This window comes from Colius striatus, chromosome 12 (assembly GCF_028858725.1).
Source record: "Colius striatus isolate bColStr4 chromosome 12, bColStr4.1.hap1, whole genome shotgun sequence".
Lineage (NCBI taxonomy): Eukaryota > Metazoa > Chordata > Aves > Coliiformes > Coliidae > Colius > Colius striatus.
This window is the reverse complement of record NC_084770.1, coordinates 18,837,241-18,858,072: the sequence shown is the minus strand read 5'-3', so window position 1 is coordinate 18,858,072 and position 20,832 is coordinate 18,837,241. Positions and strand designations below refer to the sequence as shown.

The 20,832-nt window shown below is 46.8% G+C and overlaps 1 protein-coding gene across 4 annotated transcripts in view; it reads right to left on the bottom strand.

The window, feature by feature from the left end:
- TNIK (TRAF2 and NCK interacting kinase) overlaps nt 1-20,832 on the bottom strand; it is a 148,881-nt gene that overhangs the window by 47,080 nt on the left and 80,969 nt on the right. For all 4 annotated transcript variants that reach the window (XM_062006059.1, XM_062006061.1, XM_062006062.1 and 1 more), the window contains exons 4-9: nt 18,645-18,770; nt 11,308-11,418; nt 9,181-9,271; nt 7,730-7,860; nt 3,460-3,514; nt 2,707-2,785 (exon numbers count right to left, since the gene is read on the bottom strand). In XM_062006059.1, coding sequence (XP_061862043.1) covers nt 2,707-2,785; nt 3,460-3,514; nt 7,730-7,860; nt 9,181-9,271; nt 11,308-11,418; nt 18,645-18,770 — 593 coding nt within the window. The remainder of the gene's footprint in view (nt 1-2,706; nt 2,786-3,459; nt 3,515-7,729; nt 7,861-9,180; nt 9,272-11,307; nt 11,419-18,644; nt 18,771-20,832) is intronic.

Genomic DNA, 20,832 nt, shown 5'->3' with positions numbered 1-20,832 from the left:
CAGATAGTACAGAATTGCATTAGAGCTGAAACAATAAGCTTTCGGGGATTTTACTTTTAAGCTGTCAGACTAAACGTGATTTATCTTCTAAGTGCTAATCCACACAAATGGAGATGCAAAAATAAAATACACTACTGGATCCAATTAAATCTTCCCTCCAGCTTTATTAACAAGCAAATCTTCCTTCCCCACCTTGCCTCAAGAAACCTAGTGCCTCAGTGTACCCAGAAGGGACAATCCATGTGACGCTTAAAAAAACCAATCTGCTTCCAAATCACAGTTCTCCCCTGATGGTGTGAAGCTAGAGAGACTCCAGGCCTGGATGGGTGGTCCAGAGCACCCACAACAATGCTTGAGGTGAAGCAGCTGGAAAGTTATCCTCCAGTAAGTGATGAGTTTGCCCACTGGGGTCCCAGTGCCCTGCAATGCCCTAAGACACCTTTGCATCCCTGAGCTGCCTGAGCAGCTATGGACAGGGACCAGCTCAGGCTTCTAGTATTCCCAAAATCTTCCTCTCCAAAAAAAGCAAGAAATGTCCAGTGGCACACTCAGCCCTCACTGGAGCAGAACACAAGGGCTTTCTCCGTGGCTCTGATCCAGGAGGACATCACCACACACCTCATCCCCTCCTCAGGCGCAGGCCAGCCCACCTTCATGCAACACGTGCTCCTCCAGATCCTGGAGCTTGTAAAGCTTAAATCAATGTTTGCAAAAGTCTTTGAAGCTGCTTGGATGAAAAGTGGTATTGCAGTGCAAATATCACCTCATTAACAAAGAGGTTTTGTCATCTCTTATAAGGCAGGGTTTATGAGAACGACATCACTAAAGTTCAAGTTCATTTTACCCGCAACACGTGGGAAGAAGAAAACAAAGCTTTGCTGTTAGATGGCTTTAATTGGCAAAGAAAATGACACTAAATCCTTCATTTCATAGGGACACAGCACCATTTAAAAAGCAAGTTCAAGGATTTAGTAAGCAACACAAGTATTTCTGGGATTTTCACTTTGGGGCAGCTGCCATGTCTGTGTTTCCTCCCTGACTTAACACTCAAAAGTGCTGCCGTCACTTTGCCATTTCTTTCACGTAGGGAAAAAGATGTTCTGCCCACTTGGTGTGCTTTTTATGTGTTGGCATGCACAAAAGCAAGGACAAACTCAAGGTTCAGGTTGAACCTTTCTTCATCTTGCTTTCTCCTGCAATCTGTGCCACTGCCTGCCAGCCAACCGCTGTGAAAACCTCATCAAACATCTCCAGTCTTCTTGGGCTGGGCTTGCAGAACTCGAGGCCCCATCCTGGCCAGGCTCAAAACCTCCAGCTGAGAAATGAGCCAAGGACTGCAAGTTTGAACAGCATCCCAATGAAAATAATGAAAAAAAAAAGCCTGCTTGCACAAAGCACAGCCCAGAATCCCAGACCAGGCACTCAAATATAGCTTCCACTACAGCTCACTTTTTACCTTAAGGAGATGGGGAAAGGTTCTGCTCAAAACCTGATTTCATCAGCTCCCCTCTGCCTGGAGGCTGAGGAAGTCTTTGCTCAATAAACAGTGTGAAAAATAAACTCTGAAGTCTAACAGTCCATTTGGTGCTGCAGCAGTGAGGATAATGGAGGAAGAGACTGGTGATCTGGCAGAAAATAAGGGTATAACTATTTTCTTAACTGATCAATGGTACCCTCAAAAGGCTGAGCAAGGAGAGCAAGCATCTTTGATGCCCTCTGCAGAGCCTCCCTCCCATCCTGGCTTGGTACTGAAGTGGCTGATGATCAGGTTGACAGAATTAAGATGTATCCTGTCAAAGCCTGGCTGAGTTTTTAGAGGCTGGTCCTAAAATCCCAACACTATGCATCTAATGCAAAGGACTCCAAAGCCCTCTTGCACCTCTTCCAGCAACAAAATACCTGCTGCTGTGGCACTGAGTGTTTTCAGTACCTAACAATAGCTCCTCTCCTTTTTCTGTGTGTCTTCAACAAGATAATGAGCATCATTTCAAGGAATAAGGCAAAAACTTCCCTCTGCAAGCTCAGCCTATCTGGCAGCAAGGGGCAATCTCTAACATCTGGTAGATCTTTCCTGACCAAATCACGGCTGAACCTGAAGCAGGCAAACAGCACGAAAGGAAGATGGGTGTTTTGAAGGAGTGCAGCTCCACCAGTGCAGAACACACAGGAACAAAACAACATCTGCTGGGCATTGGGAATCTGCTTCCTACAGGTTTTTATTGGCATGCTCTGCTTTATTTTTTTCAGAACAGTGATGTATCTTTTTCCTGCAAAATTTGAAATTAAAGCCCAGACTGAGCACAGATCTCCACACTCCTGCGTCTTCAAGATAAACTATCCTTTTTCTTTGGCTTGGATACATGTTTCCATTTGAAAACAGAACCTGACTGGAAAGAAATGGGAGCCAAGTGAGGTGTCATCTGGTGTCAGGCTGTACAAACCACCTTGGAAAAGCCAAGCCTGTGCTGCAGAAGGGCAGTGTCAGGCAGCATTCCCCTCTCTGCCTGCCCAGGAAACCCTCCATCCCATGGTGAGCGACTGCTTCAGACCAAACTGCCTCTCCACAGGAGATCCAGACCCAAACCTGCACTCACCAGAGTGATGCTGGAGACAGCCATTGACCCCTGAAGCCACACAAATGTAAACACGAGGTCCCCAGTGTGTCTGGGCTACAGTCATGGAAGAACAGATGAGAAAGAGACTCACCACTTCTTGGATTTCAACCTCGGGGCTGGGTTGCGGGGGATGAGGAAGAGGGCTCTCATGGGATGCATGTCACAGAGAGCTGCAATGTGCAAGAAGAGGCATTAAACACATCATGGCACCTCTCAGAATGCCCCTGGTTCCCTAAAGAGAGGCTACACACCCAACTGGGGAGACCCAAGTTTCCTCTTAAGCTACAAGACCCGCGTGGCAAAACGATTTGCAGCTACAACCCCCTGCAGACAACCCCTGGTCAGGCAACAGCCTGACAGCAACAAGCCTGGAGCACAGTACAGCTGCATCATGTGTCACTATGCTCTGCTTTATTTATTTGCACTACCAGCATGCAAAGACAGACCCAGGGTAAGGCTGAAAAGCCCCAGTGGTATGATCTGTGCAGAAGGACCAGCTGAGCCAGCCTGCCACTGCCTGTGTCACTGTGGAGGCTGACAAAACACCAGCTCTAAGAGCAGTGCTCTCCCTGCTTCCAATCCCCCATCTCTTCATCTGTATTTTATCTGAGGAAACTGAGTCCCAGGGTGCTCAAGTGACATATCAGGAGTCATACAGAGTCGTGTGCCTTTGCTCACTGCCCGTCCTGTCCTCCTGGACCCTGCCAGCTTCATCTCAGTGAGCCCAGGTTCCTTGGGAAACCCTTTGCATGGTGTTTTTGCCACTGAAGCACGTGTTGGCTGGTGCTCAGCACACCCCAGCACGTTACCACCCAGGGGCAGGTAAAGCTACACAGCTACTTACGGGGAGCTCCTTCTGCCATCTCGATGGCCGTTATACCCAAAGACCACAAGTCGCTCTGTAAAAGAAAGCAGAGGGACAGAGGTGATGCAGAGGAGCACTGTCACAGTGGGGCCTTCCCAGCCCAGGGCTCTGCTCTGTCAGGTGGGTCTCCATGTCCTCTGCAAGTCCCCAAACACACACATCTTAGCTGTGGTGAGGACATCGACTGGGGAGATGCTGATGATCTGAAGGTCTCTTGGTGTTGGGCACCTTAATGAGCCCCGAGCACTAACAAACCAACACCCAGCTCCTGGATGAGCTGGTGACAAACTAGTCGCTGGCTTCACAGCTTGGGTAAGCAGCAAACCTGGCTGCCAGCTCCCTGATAAAAGCTGAGTGATACACATCCATGGATTATTTTAATAGAGCTCTGCAGAAAACAAGCTGCCTGGAATAATAAGAACACGAAGTACTTTGAAATACCTCAGGAGGCTCTTGTATCATGGAGCACTCATTAAATGGAAGCCTGAAAAGCAGCCTTTCCCAAGTGGAAGGAGACATGGATGCTTTTATTTACCCTGTTCCCATGGCCTGCTCAGCCCACATGGTTCCCTGAGCCTCCTGAACAACCAGTGCACAGAAAAAGCACTTTAGGAACTCTCTGGTTTCATACTTGTTCACTCTTCCCTTCTTGCAAACAATGACACGTGTATCCCCAGCTGCCTGACAGAGAGCAGCGGTGACCACTCCACCAATGCCTCTCCCACACCTCACACCACTAAGAAGCTGCAGCTCTGGTAAGAAGACCCTTAGGACAGCCCAGCTCACCCAGGAGTGGCAGAGGCACTGACAGCACTTGCGCAACACGAGAAATGGGCACCTGCCCCAAAGGCTCTGCCACCGCTCACCCAGGGTTTCAGCAGAAGGTGGTGAATTCCTTCCTCTGGACAGCATGTACAGGGCTGCTAATGACTCAGAGCCCGGCATCCTGCCTTGGGGACAGCACCCACACTCATCCTGCTGCTTTCCTCTCAAGTGCAGCACATCTCCAGGGGGGTGGACAGACCTGCCTGAGCTTGGGAGGACAGCAATGGCAAGAGCAGAGGCTGCAGGTGCACAGCAGACCAAAGCAAGCCTGCTGCTATGCAGCTGCAGCTCAAAACCAGTCCATGTTGTAAAGAGATACATCTCAGGGTGGAAGGGATGGACTCTGCCCTCTACCCTTCCTCCTACCCCTCCAGCTCTCACATCTTGCTGTCCCTTCACCCTACTCTCTGCCATTTCCCACTTCATTTTTCTCCTCTCTGTTTCAGCAGCTGCCCTTTCCAAACTGCCTCAAGTCTCCACATGTGCAATTTAATGAATACATCCCAGAAAGGCAGGTTTTTTTTTCCAGCACAGAGCCACAAAGGCTGAGCCAGAGCTATAGAGAGCCTCCAGGGAACACAGCCACCTTCTCACACACACCATCCAGGGAAGACAACTCGGATTTTCAATTTCAAGGCACTTTTCCTCATTTTTAACTCAGGTTCTCCCTGAGAATGCCATCCTTGCTACACATCTTTGTACCTGCTTAAAAATTCTCTCTCAAATATTATTTCCAGCCCTTTCACAGGACAGTCGCATCCATTCTTTCTTTCTGGTCACATGGGATTTCTGCTGCATACTTAATTATCACAGTCTTTCCACATGATTCAGCACACATGACCCTTTTCCTCTGGGTTGCCACTGAACTCCTTCCAAATTCCTAGTGTGTCTTTCCATATCGTGGTGCCCAGTCTTACACACAAGATGCCAAGTGATCTTAAAGCTGGAGCAATACAGAAAGGGATTATCACCTAAGTCTCCCAGAGAAAGCTGAAAGCTCAGCAGGAAGCACACATTTTATAATGATCTGGAATTCAGCTGGGGCTTTTTTTGTGTGTGTGATTTTTGAGTCTGAAAAGCTTTTCAGTCCACCCAGCAAAACGACACTGTGCTTATATATTTGCATTGTCTTGTCTTGGGAAGGGAAGCAAGGTTCCTTTTTTTTACTCCCCCCCCCTACTTTTGATTCTAAGCTTATTGACCAGATATCTCTAAAGAAAAAGGAAGACCGTCTGGAGGAAAAGCCAACGAATAACCTCAACAATGTGGGGCTTCTATTTGTTCTTTTTTAATGTGGTTTATTTTCATGAGGAGGTATTTACTGCCTCCTTCCATAGATTACACAGGCATCTCTTTCTGGCTAAGGAAACAGTGAGATCAGACGCTTTTTGTCCCACAGATTAAGCCTGTGAGGATTCCTTTTTTCACCCTATAAATCTCATCTTTTGTATTCACTGTTTTAAGCCAGTCAGCTAAACCTGAGAGCAGCTCATTTGCATTCCTTTTTGGTTTTTTTAAATAAAAAAAAGCCATTTACATTTTTTTCCTCTCACTTCAAAGAAAGAGCATCAGGTGCAAGGATGTGATCTGGGCTACAGACTCATGGCCAGTGGCTCCCGCACCACCACGAGCTCCAAAAGCACCCTGCAGTGAGTGTGTCAGCAGCAATCAGCCTTCTGTTTCAGACCCCCAGCCAAGGGAAAACGGGTCAATGCCAACTTCAGAGACCCAAGTGCTGGGTTGTTATGAGCATTTGATTCTCAGGGACAATAGAGGGATTCTGGTCCTGGTGCTTGTGCATCACTCAACAGCATATTAAGTGCCCTAGTTATTCTGGAAAGAGAAGAAGCCTCAAGGATTTCTGAGGGTAGAAAGTCTCCTGTGAAGAGATCAGTCCTTTAAAAAAAATTAATAATAACAAAAAGCTGGAATTAATTAGAGTGTTGCAGCAGGCAGCTGTCAGTGGAGAAGCATCAAGAGCAGCCAGCACAGGCTGCAGCCCCACTACAGCACTGCCATCAGCAGAGCCCAGGAAACGCCTGCTGTAATTGGTTAATCAAAGAGTGTTAAGTAATTGCAGATTAAACTATTTCTACATGTCCTTATCATTAACAATGTATGTAACCCCGAGTCTGAACTCAGACTAGAGAGCTGCTCTCTGGAAAACCATCAGTTCAAATGTTGACAGTGATGCACTTAAGTAGCTGCAAACTAAAGCATTGCTTAGTTGCATTAGAACACTTCATCTCTCAAAGATTTCTGAGTGATTTGTGATTGTACCCTAAACAGTACCACGATGGTGGGCTGTTGTACTGTTACACTGACATGTTCTGTTGTTAAAAAGCAGCTACCTACCTCCATACTAGAGGGTCTCAAAGTCCTTTGTTATTACAACACCACCTTGTTAAGCTATCTCTCAGCATGCACATCAACAGAGGTTTTTACAGGTGTCCGAGCTTCTCCTCTCAAAGCTCGTGTGTCAGTGTCTTGCTCTCCTCTCTGGGCATGCTCAGTGGACCTTAGGGAGCCTGGAGCCAGAAAGTTAAGTTCTGCATGCTTCAAAAATACCAAAGATCAAAAAAACCAAGGGCTATTTCTACAGATGTGTGTCCAGAAACTTGCACTAAGGCAGAAACAGGGTAAGATATATTAACGTTTCCCTGCTTTAAACACCAGACTTCCCTTGTTGTTTGAATGGGCAGGTGGGACTCACAACCCTCCTGCCAACCTGCTGCGTGGCAAGGGCCTTGGTGCCACAGTGTGACTCGGCAGCAACACTGTGCTACCACTGATCCAGAAATAAACTTCAAATAGGCAAGAGAAGTGTGAAAAGTAGGTCAGCCCCCCAAACGTCTGATTGTGTGGCAGCCTTCAGATCTCACTGAGAATACCAGCCTGCAGGCCACAAGATGTGATTTTGCCCTTCCTAAACCTGATCTGACTTCTCTCCAGAGTAAACACAGCAAATACAGCATGTTTGACTGTAGTATTTAAACATGCAGTACTGAAAAGCAGGCTAGCAGGTAGGAAGCCTCAGTCTGACACCTTTCTCAGCACAGGGAAAGACTTTTTCACAGTAAATTTGGATATGTGAACAGCACAGCAAAGATTCATTTTGAACCTGAATTGCCACCTCAAAATCCAAGAGCCAGAAACCAGGAGACTATGCTGCCTGTCAACATATTTTGCAAAGCTGCAAGAGCATCCTAAACTCCTGAGTGCTCAGGTTCATGGTACTGGGGCTTAAGGTGCGAGATCACACCAGGCACCTCCTTCACATGTCTCTGATCACAACTCTCATTGCAAGCACCAGCAAGAGCTGCTTCCATTCCTCCCCTGCCTTATTAGTAAACATGCTAGACTTTGCACAGATGACACCTGTAATGACATACGTAAAAGAGCAGGAAGAGGCTCGTTTAGGTACCTTGAAGTCGTAAGTGGCATCGGGATTTTCATCACAGGCGATGACCTCGGGGGCCATCCAGTACGGCGTTCCAATGAAGGTGTTCCTCCTGCCCACCGTCCTGTCCAGCTGAGCACTCACACCGAAATCCACTGAGGGTCAGAAAGACAACAGGGCACTGTCAGCTCAGATACAAACTGAACAACACTGCTGTTGAAACAGTGAGTCCATTCAGACTAACTCCTTTGCACAGTGGGGAAAGAAAGATGCAGCCAGATACATTCCTATTTGATCTCTGTGGGGATCAATAGAGGTCAGTCAAGGACAAACCTGATCATCTGATGTCCAGATTTTGTATGAAACTCTTGTGCCTTTTCCTCCTTGCCAGGAGGCAATGAAAAGAAATCACAACTCCTCATACTAATGAGGAACACGGTTAGCAACATGAATAAGCAGCAGCCTTTGTTCTATGCCTCCTCATCTGAATTAAAGCCTGCCAAATATTGGTAGAAGTCTCATTTTTCGACCTTAATTCTTGCTGGAAATAACAGAAATGCAAAAGACTTAGGAACTAAGGGCCAAGGACAAAGGTCCATAGGGAAATGTCAAGCAGAGAGCTGCAAAATGAAGCAAAACCCAATGAAATGAAATCAACGAGAGCATACTCTATGGTCCACTAAGTTCACTTTATGCAGCACAATGGTTGGAGATTTGCCCTGGAGAATTTCCCCTTGGAGGGGAATCTTCACCGGGATAAAGCCCAACAAGCTGCTGGTGCCATCTGTTAAGCCATGGTTTTATTCTGCTGTAAAGAGAGAGGAAAGACCTGGGAAAACAAAGCTTGTGCCTCACTTTACCATGATAAGGCATCTCTTATCACTAGCATAAACTAAACCACACAAAGACAGTCTTAATAACAGCGGTGCTGGACGACTGAGGATGCCAGCACATCATCTCTGCTCCTCTGCTGCCTTCACGGAATGTCTGGTCTCCTCCAAGGTGACTAACACTGCATATGAAATTCAGAGTAGTTCTGGCTCTGTCCCACAGGTTGGCTTGGAAAAAAAATCTGGATGTTGTGACACTAAAATGACTGGACTGTGATCCTGCAGAACACTGCTACGAAGGTGTGAGGAAACAGCCCTTGATAACAGCTGTCAATGCACTGAGGCCAGTTTCTAAACCAGAGCATGAAAAAATGGTCTTGATTAACGAACTTGTATTGGATGGCAGAGCTGCCCAAATTACCTGTCTGAACAGAAACACAGTTTCAAGTATGTCTTTGCACTCAGAACTTGGCCATCAGCCACTGGCAGTTTCTTGCACGGCACTTGCTCAACACCCAAAGTCATGTCACTGAGGCTGGCACAAGAAAAAAACACCCCATTTCTCCAACTGATGTGCAAGTCAGCTTTGGCCCTTCTCTGCAGCCAGCCCACCTGCAGTTTCCTAGAGCTCTAACCCACTCGTACCTAGCTTAACTTCTGCGTTTTCCGTCAGCAATACGTTCTGTCCCTTGATGTCTCGATGAATTACTTTGTGCTGGTGTAGATGACTCAAGCCCTGGAGAATTCAGAGAAAGGTTAGAGGAATCCAAGTTCAAAGCACGTTATTTTCTGACATTCCTCCTCAACCAGTTACTCTCCAGAAAGGAAAGATTCACAGTTGGAGTTAAGCACTTGAGAACGCTTTTATTTATCATCTGTTCAAAGCAGTGTCCTGTGTTGGGAGGACATGCCTGGTGAGATGCCCACTGATGGGCTACATGTGCTGCAGTGCAAGAGAACCAACAATTCTGTAGGGATTCAAACCCACCTTTTAGTTTCTGTAAGACCCCATGTTATCTCAAATCCCCTCCTCAGCTCTAGGCATATTTCCCCCCATGTGCTCCCTTGCCTTAGGGAGTCATTTCTGTGGCAGAAATGATAGAATGGTTTTGTCTCTTTTCTGTATTCCCATCACTCAGAAACTGAAGAAAATCATTTGCTGGTTGCATCTGTCCAATAAATGGGACATCAATACACTGATAAGCTTGCATTAAAAAAAACTACCACGGAAATACAAATATTATATAACCTGCATTTATCCCTAATGGAGATACAGCTCAAATTAAAAGCCTGTCTCGAAGGCTAAAGGTAAACCAGCTTTGCTGTTGTGCTTTTTTATTAGCTCATCAATTTCTTTTTGCAACCTACAGTTTTATTTCACTCGCTCATTATTTCAGTGTTGAAGTAACATCCACCTATATTGCCAGCTTAGGGAAAATATGGATTACTTCAAAAACTGATTCTGCATCTGTTTTACATTTCACATTCATATTTGAGAAAGAGAATCATTTCTTTTCTTGTTACTGGTAGTTATCAGTCATTTTTTGCTCTTTACCTGGGGATGACACCGTGGAATTGATTATATATGTCTGGGAGCCTGTTTTTAGTCATGTTGTAATCAGCCAGAGGCACCTTTGTGCACCATAGGCAAGGCAGAAATTTCATAGCATTCCAAAAGATCTTTTAACAACACAGGATTGAGCCTCTTAAAATCTCAAATAAAACCAAGCCATCTTCTGCAGCAGGAGAGGTGGGAGCCTCTCATCACCTGAAACCCAACAGAGGTCACCCCCCAACACGAGTGGCGGCATGTGGTGGTGGCCCAGGGACACGAGTCAGTGGCTGGGTTCTGACTGACTGCCAGCATCTATTTTAAGAAGTAGGCTCACAGAGCTCAGACATTTAAAATAAGCCAGTGTTAACTGTGGTTTGCTGGCACCAAAAGCAGTGTCCGTCCGATGACTGATTAGCTACAGCGGCAGGGCCTTCTGCACATCATGTTGATGCGGACAGTGGCATCCAGGGTCAACAGAGAAGTGCTGTGTCACCCCTGGACATCAGTGCCAGCCTCAGCAGCAGTGTCAGACATGGCCTTTTGGAGCAGTCATTTTGCCTTGTTTTCCATGAATGGCTCTGTTACAGTTTTCCTTCACGTGCCCAATTGTTCTGTTTACTCCCAGAGAAAAACCTCGGTTCACGGAGTAATGGATTTTCATGTCCAAGCAGTCACTGTGATCACTTCAGCTGTCCTCAGCTGTGCAAAATGCAAGCAAGCCTTTGCTGTAGCTGCCATCTCCCACTACACAAAACTCTGGTGTGGCCAATTTTAAGACACCCCAGTCAAACATTTGTGGGAACAAAAGCTACAGCATCCTCATTAAAGACAGAGATATGTGGGTTTAAAAAAAACACAGAGTGCTTATTAACCAAGAAGATTATTTTCACAGCCTTTATTAGTCCTCACATCTTTCTGTTAACTGAAAATGTAACTCTGATGTGACTAAATCTTTGTCCTATTAATACTAAAGGAAGTTATATTTTTGTTGAAGGAAAAAAGAGGGTTAAAAGTCAGGGAACTAACAGAGCTAATGGACATTAAACAGGGCTTATATATTAAGCATCATATAAGGACATGAATCATTCATGCTTTCTGGCAATGAAGAGGCCCATGGCAGCCATGAAGCCTGCAGAACCAAAGGCTTTCCCTGTCCCCAAAGCACTGAGTCCAACAATCCAACAACCTCTGACATCCAGTTCCCCCTGGACACATACCCGTAGGATCTCTCTGCAGATGTAGGCGATCCACTCCTCCTTCAAGGTGTTGCCCTTGGTGTTCTTGATGAGGTCAGTGACAGAGCCTGCACCACAGAATTCCATCACCAGCTGTCAAACGAACAAAATAGTTACTGCAATGACACCTGAGCCCAGGGTAGGACCCTGGTGCTGGCAACACAGCTGTGGGACCACCACAGTGCTACCCAGAGCCACCAGGACATCATCTTGTTGCTCTCCAAAAGGTCGGGAACACGAAATGGGAGTCAGTCCAGTGCTGAAAATCAGCAGAGGAAATGGGAAACCTTATCTCAGGTCCCACCACTACCTACACAGCAGCAGCAATACAAGCGAAATGCTACCTCTTGCATGTAAGCTCTTCAATGCTGAAAGTGTGAATGCAACAGGACAGATGTTTGAAAGCTTCCCACAACCTTAGAAATCAGGTATACTTTTAATTAATTAATTATTTTTTTTTAAACAGAGGGTCTTTGGTTTTGACCACCTTCTTCCCCCTCTCTCCTTGAGGGGAAGCTTGCCATGCAGCTTTAGGCTCTCCAAGAGAGAGCTGGCATCCTGCTGCTCAGGTTGGTTCAAATAAGACTAAGCACTACCACTTGTACCACTTGCAAAGTTTCATAAGGTCAAATATAGAAGTATAATGATCTAACCCAGGCCCAAACTTAACCTTGTCATTGAGCAACTGTGAAATAAATCTTGTAAAAATAGCATGGGATGCGTGTCTGCCTCCCAGGGACACCACGGATCCCCAGGCATGCAGGAGCCATCAGCGTGCTCCAGAAAGCCAGCACAGCCCACATATGCAACAAGCCTCCCTCCAAGACCCATGCAAGTGTTTCTCTCAGATGTGAAACCACATTTTCCAATTAGATCAGCTTGCTACCAAAGGATAATCCCCTACAAGCTGTGCCCTGCCACGTTCTCCAATGCGCATGTTGGAAGTTTCTTATCACATGAAGCTTATGTGGCATTTAACAATCTCCAAGCAAGTGACATCACTTTATTAAATGCATAGGCCAAAAGGAGAAGAGAAGGAAACTGCAAAAGGGTTACTCCTAACCAAACTGTTCAAATGCAGTGATTTAAAAGACTATCATAAATAAACAATCACAAAACCCAGACATAGTGCTGCTATAAACCTTCAGGTTAAATAAAATGCTTGAGCAGACTATACTTTAGTTGTTCCTATCTTTAGCTCTCATATTAAGTTTCCCTTCTCTTCCTAAACTGACAGCTGAAAAATTCTTTGTACATTCCTCTTAAGTCAGGAAACCAGCTTTATGAAATAGATGTGTGACCAGTCAAAGTCTGCCCTGTGCAAAGGCCAGGCACGCAGCTGCAGCGGGTGTTAGCAAAGATTTGTTCCCCAAAAGCGTTGTCAAGCCCTGGCACAGGCTGCCCAGGGCCATGGAGGAATCCCCATCCCAGGAGGAATTCCAAAGCCATGTAGCTGTGGGGCTAAGGGACATGGTTTAGTGGTGGCTGTGGCAGGGATGGGGGAGCTGTTGGGCTCTGTGACGCTAAGAACGTCTTTTCCAACTTAAAAGATTTCATGATTCTTCTACTCCAGCAGGAGATCAGCAATCCAGCTGGGGCACAGCTTAAGTAATGGGCTGCTCATTGCTCACTGAACAGGGAATAATGGGAACAACTGGTTCCTAAGTTTCTTTTCCATCCCTTTGAATGACTGACACACCAGGAGTAGCAGCGTGTGCACGTGTTTCTGATCAGTTCCTAGGACAGTGTTTCCAGCTCAGCTTTTTAAGAGCTGCACTGCCCCATAACATCCATAGGAAAGCATCCAGCACCAGCAAATCCCTGGCAGTACCAGCAGGCCCCAGGTCTCAGTGAGCAAGGTCCAAAGGTGCTCAGCAGTGTGCACATACTGCTAACAGCAAAGTGCTTCCCAAAAGCTCTGCCATGAGTCCTCCAATAAAATAAGCAGCAGAAAGATGAGGAGGCTGCCTGAGTACCTCTGCCTGCAGTGGAGAGCTGATGTGAAAAACCAGCGTTTCCAGAAGGTTTGGGTGGAAGTGGAGGAAAGCTGGCTGCCACAGCACCAGCAGGCTGTGATCCCCTCAGGCTTTTATACTGCCCTTTGCTCTTCAGGTGGAAGGATGCCACAAAATACCCAACTACTACAACAACACAGCCTCTAAAGGGAAGAAACATAGAGGATATGACTAAGGAGTAACAGCAACAAGTCAGGCACGACCTCACTCATGGCACTGGGTGTCCTGCTGGGAATGGAGCCCAGGGATGAGAAATACACACTGCAGCAGGTACAGGAAGATGAATGGGTCTTCTCAGGGTACCTGAGCATTTGGTCAGACAACCAGGGGACGGATGGCTATGGGGCATGAGTGTACACTGTCAACAGTCTGGACAGATAAGCACCAAAGAGGGAGGAGAACAAGCAGATACTGGTATAATATCAATACACCAACTCCCTATGGGTATATCTTAAAGCTTTTTTCCAACCTAATTGATTCACCTTCTGTGATTCTGTATTTAGGTAGGAAACCAACAAACAGCCTTCCGGGAGAAAAGAGAACAAAAGTTCCAGCTGACTTCAGAGCAGAGCTTACTATACTGAGGACAGGTTTCAAATGGCAGTTACAGTAAGATACTTTCTCACCAGCCTCATGCCTCTAAGTGACTGCTTTGTCCTGCACACAATTCTTGCATCATTACCAATCTTGCTAAAGGATGAAGTCATGATGAGTGAGGTAAGACAATAAAATTGAAATGCAGATTGAATTTTTTTTAACCATAATTAAAAACATCATCAGGATTGGCTAAAGGTAAGATCATCCTCTGAAATTTAATTTGCAGGGCCATGTATTGAGGAAGGACTTTTTTAAGTACCTTTTAAAGTACAGTTCATTTAGCATGTGCTTAGCTCTTTGCATCAGAGTGACAGCAAACTTCATAAGCAAGGCAAATTCAGAAGCAGCAGCTGTGAATCTCTGTATCCTGCTGTCTTATGATTTTTTTTTTCTGTTTAAAGAGCCTTCACAGCCTTCAAATCAACCACTGCTTTCCCCAGTTTGGGGATGGCCAGCAAGACATCTGTCCCCATTGACACTGTACATCATCTGGAAGGGCTCAAACCTTAACATCTCCAGCATAGAAATCCTCATCTAGCAGACAGTGAACTACTCCAGCTTGTCCAGAGGAATCCCTCACAATAATTCAAATTCTTCATTCTGCAAGCCAAATCCTTCTATGTTCCTATTCCTCACCCCAGGAACAATGTATCTTCCCTTCTATAAAAGTTACAGAAAACAAGCACACAAGAACTTCCAGGCTAAATGCTGCTGGAAATCCTTCCTCCTGCTGTGTGTGTAAACTGAACCTGGGTGCAATGCAGTCCCACTCACCCAGGCCACACAAGCCTCCCATCCCACCCCACCCCACAGCCTGGCTGAAGGGCAGAAGGGCTCCTCATCATACACATCATAGAATCGGGGAATTATTTTCGTTGGAAAAGACCTTGAGGATCATTGAGTCCAACTATTCCCCTCACACTGCCAAGCCCATCACTAACCCATGGCCCTCAGCACCTCAGCTACACCCACCTCCCTGGGCAGCCTGTGTCAGCAAAAAACAACCCTCTCAGGGAAAAAAGTTCTTCCTAATCTCCAACCTAAACCTCCCCTGGAGCAACTTGAGGCCATTCCCTCTTGTCCTATCACTCCTTACTGGGGAGAAGAGACCGACTTCCATCTCCTTACAACATCCTTTCAGGTAGCTGTAGAGTGACCATGTCTCCCTTCAGCCTCCTTTTCTCTAGAATAAACAACTCCAGTTTCCTCAGCTGCCCATCAGATTTGTGCTCCAGACCCTTCATCAGCTCTGATGCCCTTTTTTGGAGATGCTCCAGCACCTCAATGTCTGTCTTGTAGTGAAGACCTGGAGCCAGTAAAAGAGAATTTAAAGAAAGATAGAGACTTTCACTCAGTGCATCAGCAGAAAAGCTGATGCCCACTTCAGAAACAGAAATACTTATCCAGTTGGTGGTATTAAGCAGTGACTAAGATATTCTGTAGGAAGACAAGCACAGGTTCAATTGCTTGTGTTGGTTCTGCAGTGGGAATTGGCCTGAGAGGCTGCAGCAGTAGTATGGGCGAGGGTAGCAGGGCCAGGGCTGCTCTGCTGTCCCCTCTCCAACAGCAGCAAAGTGCACTCATACATGTTCATAAATAACTGAGTTGCCTGGCTGTGTCCTGCCTGCACCTCCTGGAGCTCTGAGGCCAGTCAAGCAACTTGTGCTCTCTGGGGAGCTGGCGGGCAGCTGCTGCCACGGGTCCTGAGCAGGCTTGAAAGCTTTGGGCTTAGGGATGGCAGCAAAAGGAGCTGGGCTCACAGTCTTGCAGTGTTTACAGCACTGACATCACTTTGAAGAGGAGTGAGAATGAAACAGCGTTGGCTTACTCAGCCAGACAGCAGCAGAAAGTTTCTCTGCTAACCCTGGGCTCTCAGTTGGGGGCTGGAGGAGGAGCCCAGCTCCCCCTACACCTCTTCAGGACCAGGGGGCTTGCAGAGGCTACAGAGAATCTCAGCCCAACCAAACACTGTCCTCTCTCAAACGTTTGATGATTTAATTCCTGTAATACAAGGTATCAGGCAACTGTCCCAAAATATTCTTCAGTGCCTCTAAACAGATTAAGAGCAATTCTGCTGAGCTACATGGGTGCAACCTGGTGCTTCGATGGCTTGTGATCCATTTCTGATGGAGCTTTGCTGCCCTCATTTCTGCTCTCCAGCTCCCCAGCACGACCCTGCTCACACCACCATGCAGCCATTCAGTGGGCAGCTCAAGGCAGCCAAAATGCACATTGCAGTTAGGTTGTGCCAGCCCTGAGCTGGGGCTGCAGTGGTGCCATCCTCACTTAGCCTCTGCTCCCACATCGCCCTTCTTCCCCCAAACCACCTCAGATGACCCACTGCAGGGGACACATCAGAGGCCACTCCACTGTGCCTTATCACCAGCAGGTATTTGGCAACCTGCCTATCCACAGTTTGTCCCTGCTGGGTGCTGGGTGCCAGATGCAGCTGCGGGCGCAGGCAGGGTTGCCATGGCAGCCATCCATCGGCAGCCAGTGCTGGGGGCTCTGCCCTGGCTGGGCTCTGTGCCAGTTGCTCCTCAAATCCCAGGGCTTCTCTGAGGGCAATGACCACTGCCCAGCATGCTGGCACCCCCATTGCCCTGCAGATGTATACAATAGGTTCATGTATGGGAAGGAAGCAGAGAGCCTGCGGGTTCCAGCAGTTGCTGGGGCGGGGGATGTGTTGGAGAGGAGGTGCCTTGGGATGGGGTCATCGCCCCCCCCCCCCCCAAATAAGTTCACACTTTCTAATGAATGCCTTATCTCCCATGACAGAAAACACCCCAAAATATCTCAAAACAAGCCTCCTTGGTTACATGCAGCTTGCTAACTCATCTCTTAGATCTGAGATGAGCAAAGGAATTTAATGAGTTTAACTCCAGGAAGCAGTAGTTCAGTGGTAACTGGGTCCTCGCCATTCCAGCTTCTGCAGCCCATCCCTTGCACCACAGGCTCCCCCAGACAGTACCCTCTTGTTTCAGCTAGAGACAGGTGCAATCCTTCCCAACGGTCCACAGCAGTCCAAGCAAGCAACACTTAATCCAACACAGGAATAAGCCTACCCCTTACTTCTTAGGGTGTTTTTAAAATGTTCCATAAAGGTTGTCCCTACAACATTTACTTCCTTTTTTACCTAATGTATCAGATCTGTGCTGCACATCTCCATTGCCACCTGCTAAAACGCCCTCTGTGCAGCTCTCTAACTTCAGGGCAACTCAGTTGCTCTGTAAGCTCGTCCTTCAGGGCGCACGGCTGCTATCAAATGGAGCAGCAGCACCAAAAGACCTGCTCATCACCACACACAGGTGATGACAATACTTCATGTCAGAAGCCTTCCACGCTTTTGAGAGATTTTAATCTCCACTGAAAGAGCTCCCTGTTTTTTATTTCCGTATCAGCCTCCTGAATGTCGATAAAAAGAATTACTGGGGCATTATCAGAAAGTGTTTTATTCCAACAAAGGGCCAATGAAAAATAAACAAGCCTTTATCTGTGCAGCAAGAGCGATAGAGTTCGTGCAAATTCTAATTCAATCAGATTCTGAAACAACAGCTACTTAACACAGCGACACCAGCACACCGCTGCTCAGCTTTCCTCTGAACACCTCCACCAGCCCCAGCACTGGGCACACACTTCCAAAAACCCCTCATGCTCCAGCACTCTTCAGTGCAAGAAAAGCAGCTCTGGCAAAAATCTCATGAGAAAGGCCCCAAAAGTGAGATGAGAGCTAGTTGGTCTGAAGGGAAATCTAGGTTGATCTGCTTCTGCAGGAGGGTTGGACCAGATGATCTCTGAAGGTCCCTTCCAATCCCTGCCATTCTATGATTCTATGACATTCAGATTACGTAGCCTGCCTTTCCCAGGTGGCATGAGACAAGCAGCACAGCTAGGTGATAAACACCTTCCCCCCTTGCACAGCTGGGTGACCTGCCAAAGCCAATCCAGGTTCTCCTCCCGACTTTGGGCACCTGAAGGTGATACAGCACGTACAGCATCCTCTGCTGTTTCATGGTGATGGGGACTGACAAAAGAGCCTCTCTTAATTCAAGAAGTTTTCTGCTGAGCTTTTCTGTTTGGAAGCTGCTCTGTTTGGGCTGCTCTGGATGAGCAAATAATTTAAAACCCACTATTTTATGAACAGATCACAGAATCCAAGAATGGTGGGGGGGATTGGAAGGGACCTCAGGAGATCATCCAGCCCAACTTCCTGCTAAAGCAGGTTCCCCTCAATCACAGGGCACAGGAACACATCCTCCCTGGGCAGTCTGTGCCAGGGCTCCCTCACCCTCACAGCAAAGAAGTTTCTCCTCATTAAGCACTAGAAGCAGCGCTGAGAGCTGGCAGGAATCACACGTGCCCCGCCAGCCTCCATCTTCCCAGCAACACTCTTGGCTCCCTCCAAGTGGGTTTTTATTTGAATGCATTTTCCTAGGACAGAATCATTTGCAATTGAACATTGTAACAAAGAAGCTGTTAATAACAATTGAGAACAAAAAAGGTTTTATCATCAATCTACAAAGATTTTATGCAAAAAGAGGGAGAAGCATTTTGCAGCGCAGGAAGAGCCTTTGCAAAACCATGACTTTGAAAAAGACGGATGCAGAATGAGGCTATTTATGCAATACAGCTGGTGGTAAGAAGACAACACAGAGTAAACAATTTGTGTCAAACTCCAGCTAATTTAAAGAAAAGAAAGCAACTTACCCAGAGCTGATCATCCATTCCTGGTGGGTTCTTTTTAATAAAAGCACCATAATACGTAGCAATATTTCGGTGGTGAGAATATTTCTTCAGCATATTAATTTCTTGTTTGATCTCTTCCTCTTCATCCTGGGATGAGGCAAAAACAAAAGAAAAACGAAACCAGAAGCACTAAGAAGCTGTATTTCACAGGCTTTCATTTCTTTCTGCACGTGGGTGAATTGCCACACACCCCACTTTTGACTGACCTCGCCTAAGTTTCCTTGCACCACTTTTTGCAGCCGCTTTCTGCAGCAGAGCCCTGGGAGCCTGAGGTCTGAACTGGAAACTAACTGGTTAAATGTGGGTCCTTGAACAAAAAGCTCAAGAGAAAAGACATGCTTTGTCACATTCCCTGTGGTATTTCTGAACCCTGAACAGGACAGATCTTCAGGCAATGTGGTAATCGGGTTGTTTCCAAACAGTTCAGATCATAGTGTCTCCTCCAGAACAGGATCTTAAAGCTGCTGGCAGAGTTTAAGGTGGGCAGCAATCCTCTCGCATGGGTTGATGACCCATCATCCCTGGGTTCTGCTTCAAACCCTGGAGCACAGGTGAGAGCAGAGAGTCCTGGGAAGCTCCTGAGCAGCTGAACATCCACAGGTCTAAGTGCCTGCCAGGAGGCCTGGCCAGGAACCAAGCCCTTGCCTGAAGACCTGCTGTCCATCCACAGGTGCACCAGCACCAGACTTTGACATGACAGCCTAATTACATGTTTTCAGCAGTTTAGACATTCCTCCATCTTTTTAAACTAATCTCTTTATAATTCATATAATCATTTACATCAGCATGATGCTGCTCTGAAGCTCAGTCACACTTGTGTTAGCCCAGGAACGCACAGCACACACTCTTAGACTGCCCAAAGGCCCAAGAAGAAATCATTGCACTGTGCATCCCAGTTGCCCAACACACTGCTTCTGCCCACCCTGGAAGCACAAAAGGCAGATAAAGCCTCTCCACAAACTCTCTGCCAGACCAACCCTGTCCTGGTGAGAGGCACCATGGGCTGTCACAGGCCCTCTCTGTCACGAATGCAAAGCTGAAGCAGTCAGCGCTGGGTAACTGTACTGATACCTGTTTTGATGTCCTACCTCTTTGCTTTCACAACCATCAAAGATGCCCTGGTTTTATTTTAAGCTGACAAATTCCTTTAAGACCTTTAAGATCAAGTCCGACCACTAACACTTCCAAACCCACCACTAAATCATGATCCTCAGCAACTCATCTATACATCTTTGAAATATCTCCAGGGATGGAGATATTTCATCTCCCTGGGCAGCCTGGGACAGTGTTTAGCAATCCTCTCAGCGAAAAAGTTCCTCCTCATCCCCAATCTAAACCTCTCCTGATGCAACTTAAGCCCATGTCCGCTTGTCACCACCAGCAAATCCAGTGAGATAGGGCAGAAAAAAGAACTGTAGCAAGCTTCTGTAACTACTCCAAGCCGAAAAATCGACAAGACCCACAGACCAGGTTTTGCTGCCACACATTGCCTCTATCAATCAATTCTGTTACATCAATCACTGGAAGTAGGTCATACAGCATACAGCGGAACCAGCTGCTGGAAAATGAATCCCAATTCTTTATTCAGAGACAGTGGCTGCCTAAACTATCAAGTGCTGTAATTTGAGGGCCTCTATGCTGCAATCTTCTCTAACAGATAATTAGCAAGAGTACAGATGAGTTAAAGCATCACTGTCATGAGCCTTTGTGGGTTTAGTGCAAGGCACACGGTTGGGATGAGACACTGGCTGGGAGCTCACTTAAAACATGGGGACTTCACTCTCCAGAACCTTCCTCCATGAAACTGCAGATGGATATGGTTGGGATGACCACACTAGTTCTGCCCTCTGTAGACTTTTTAAAGACATGCTGTCCTCAGGGACATCCTGGCAAAACCAATGGGATGGAAGATCTGGATAAAATGAAGCAGTGGCAGCAGTGAAATCAGTGTGTGTCAGGAGGCAGTGACACGTTTGGTTATTCACCAGCAGCCTTCACACTGAGCCTGGATTAGGTGCTAAACGTGGCTGTGGGCACAACTCAGAGACCAGCTTTAGAAATTACTCCAGAAGTGATTCCCAAGACCATTCCTGTGGTGGCTAGAGGACAATCTGACTTCAGCATCAACAGCTGATAAGCAGAGTCAGTC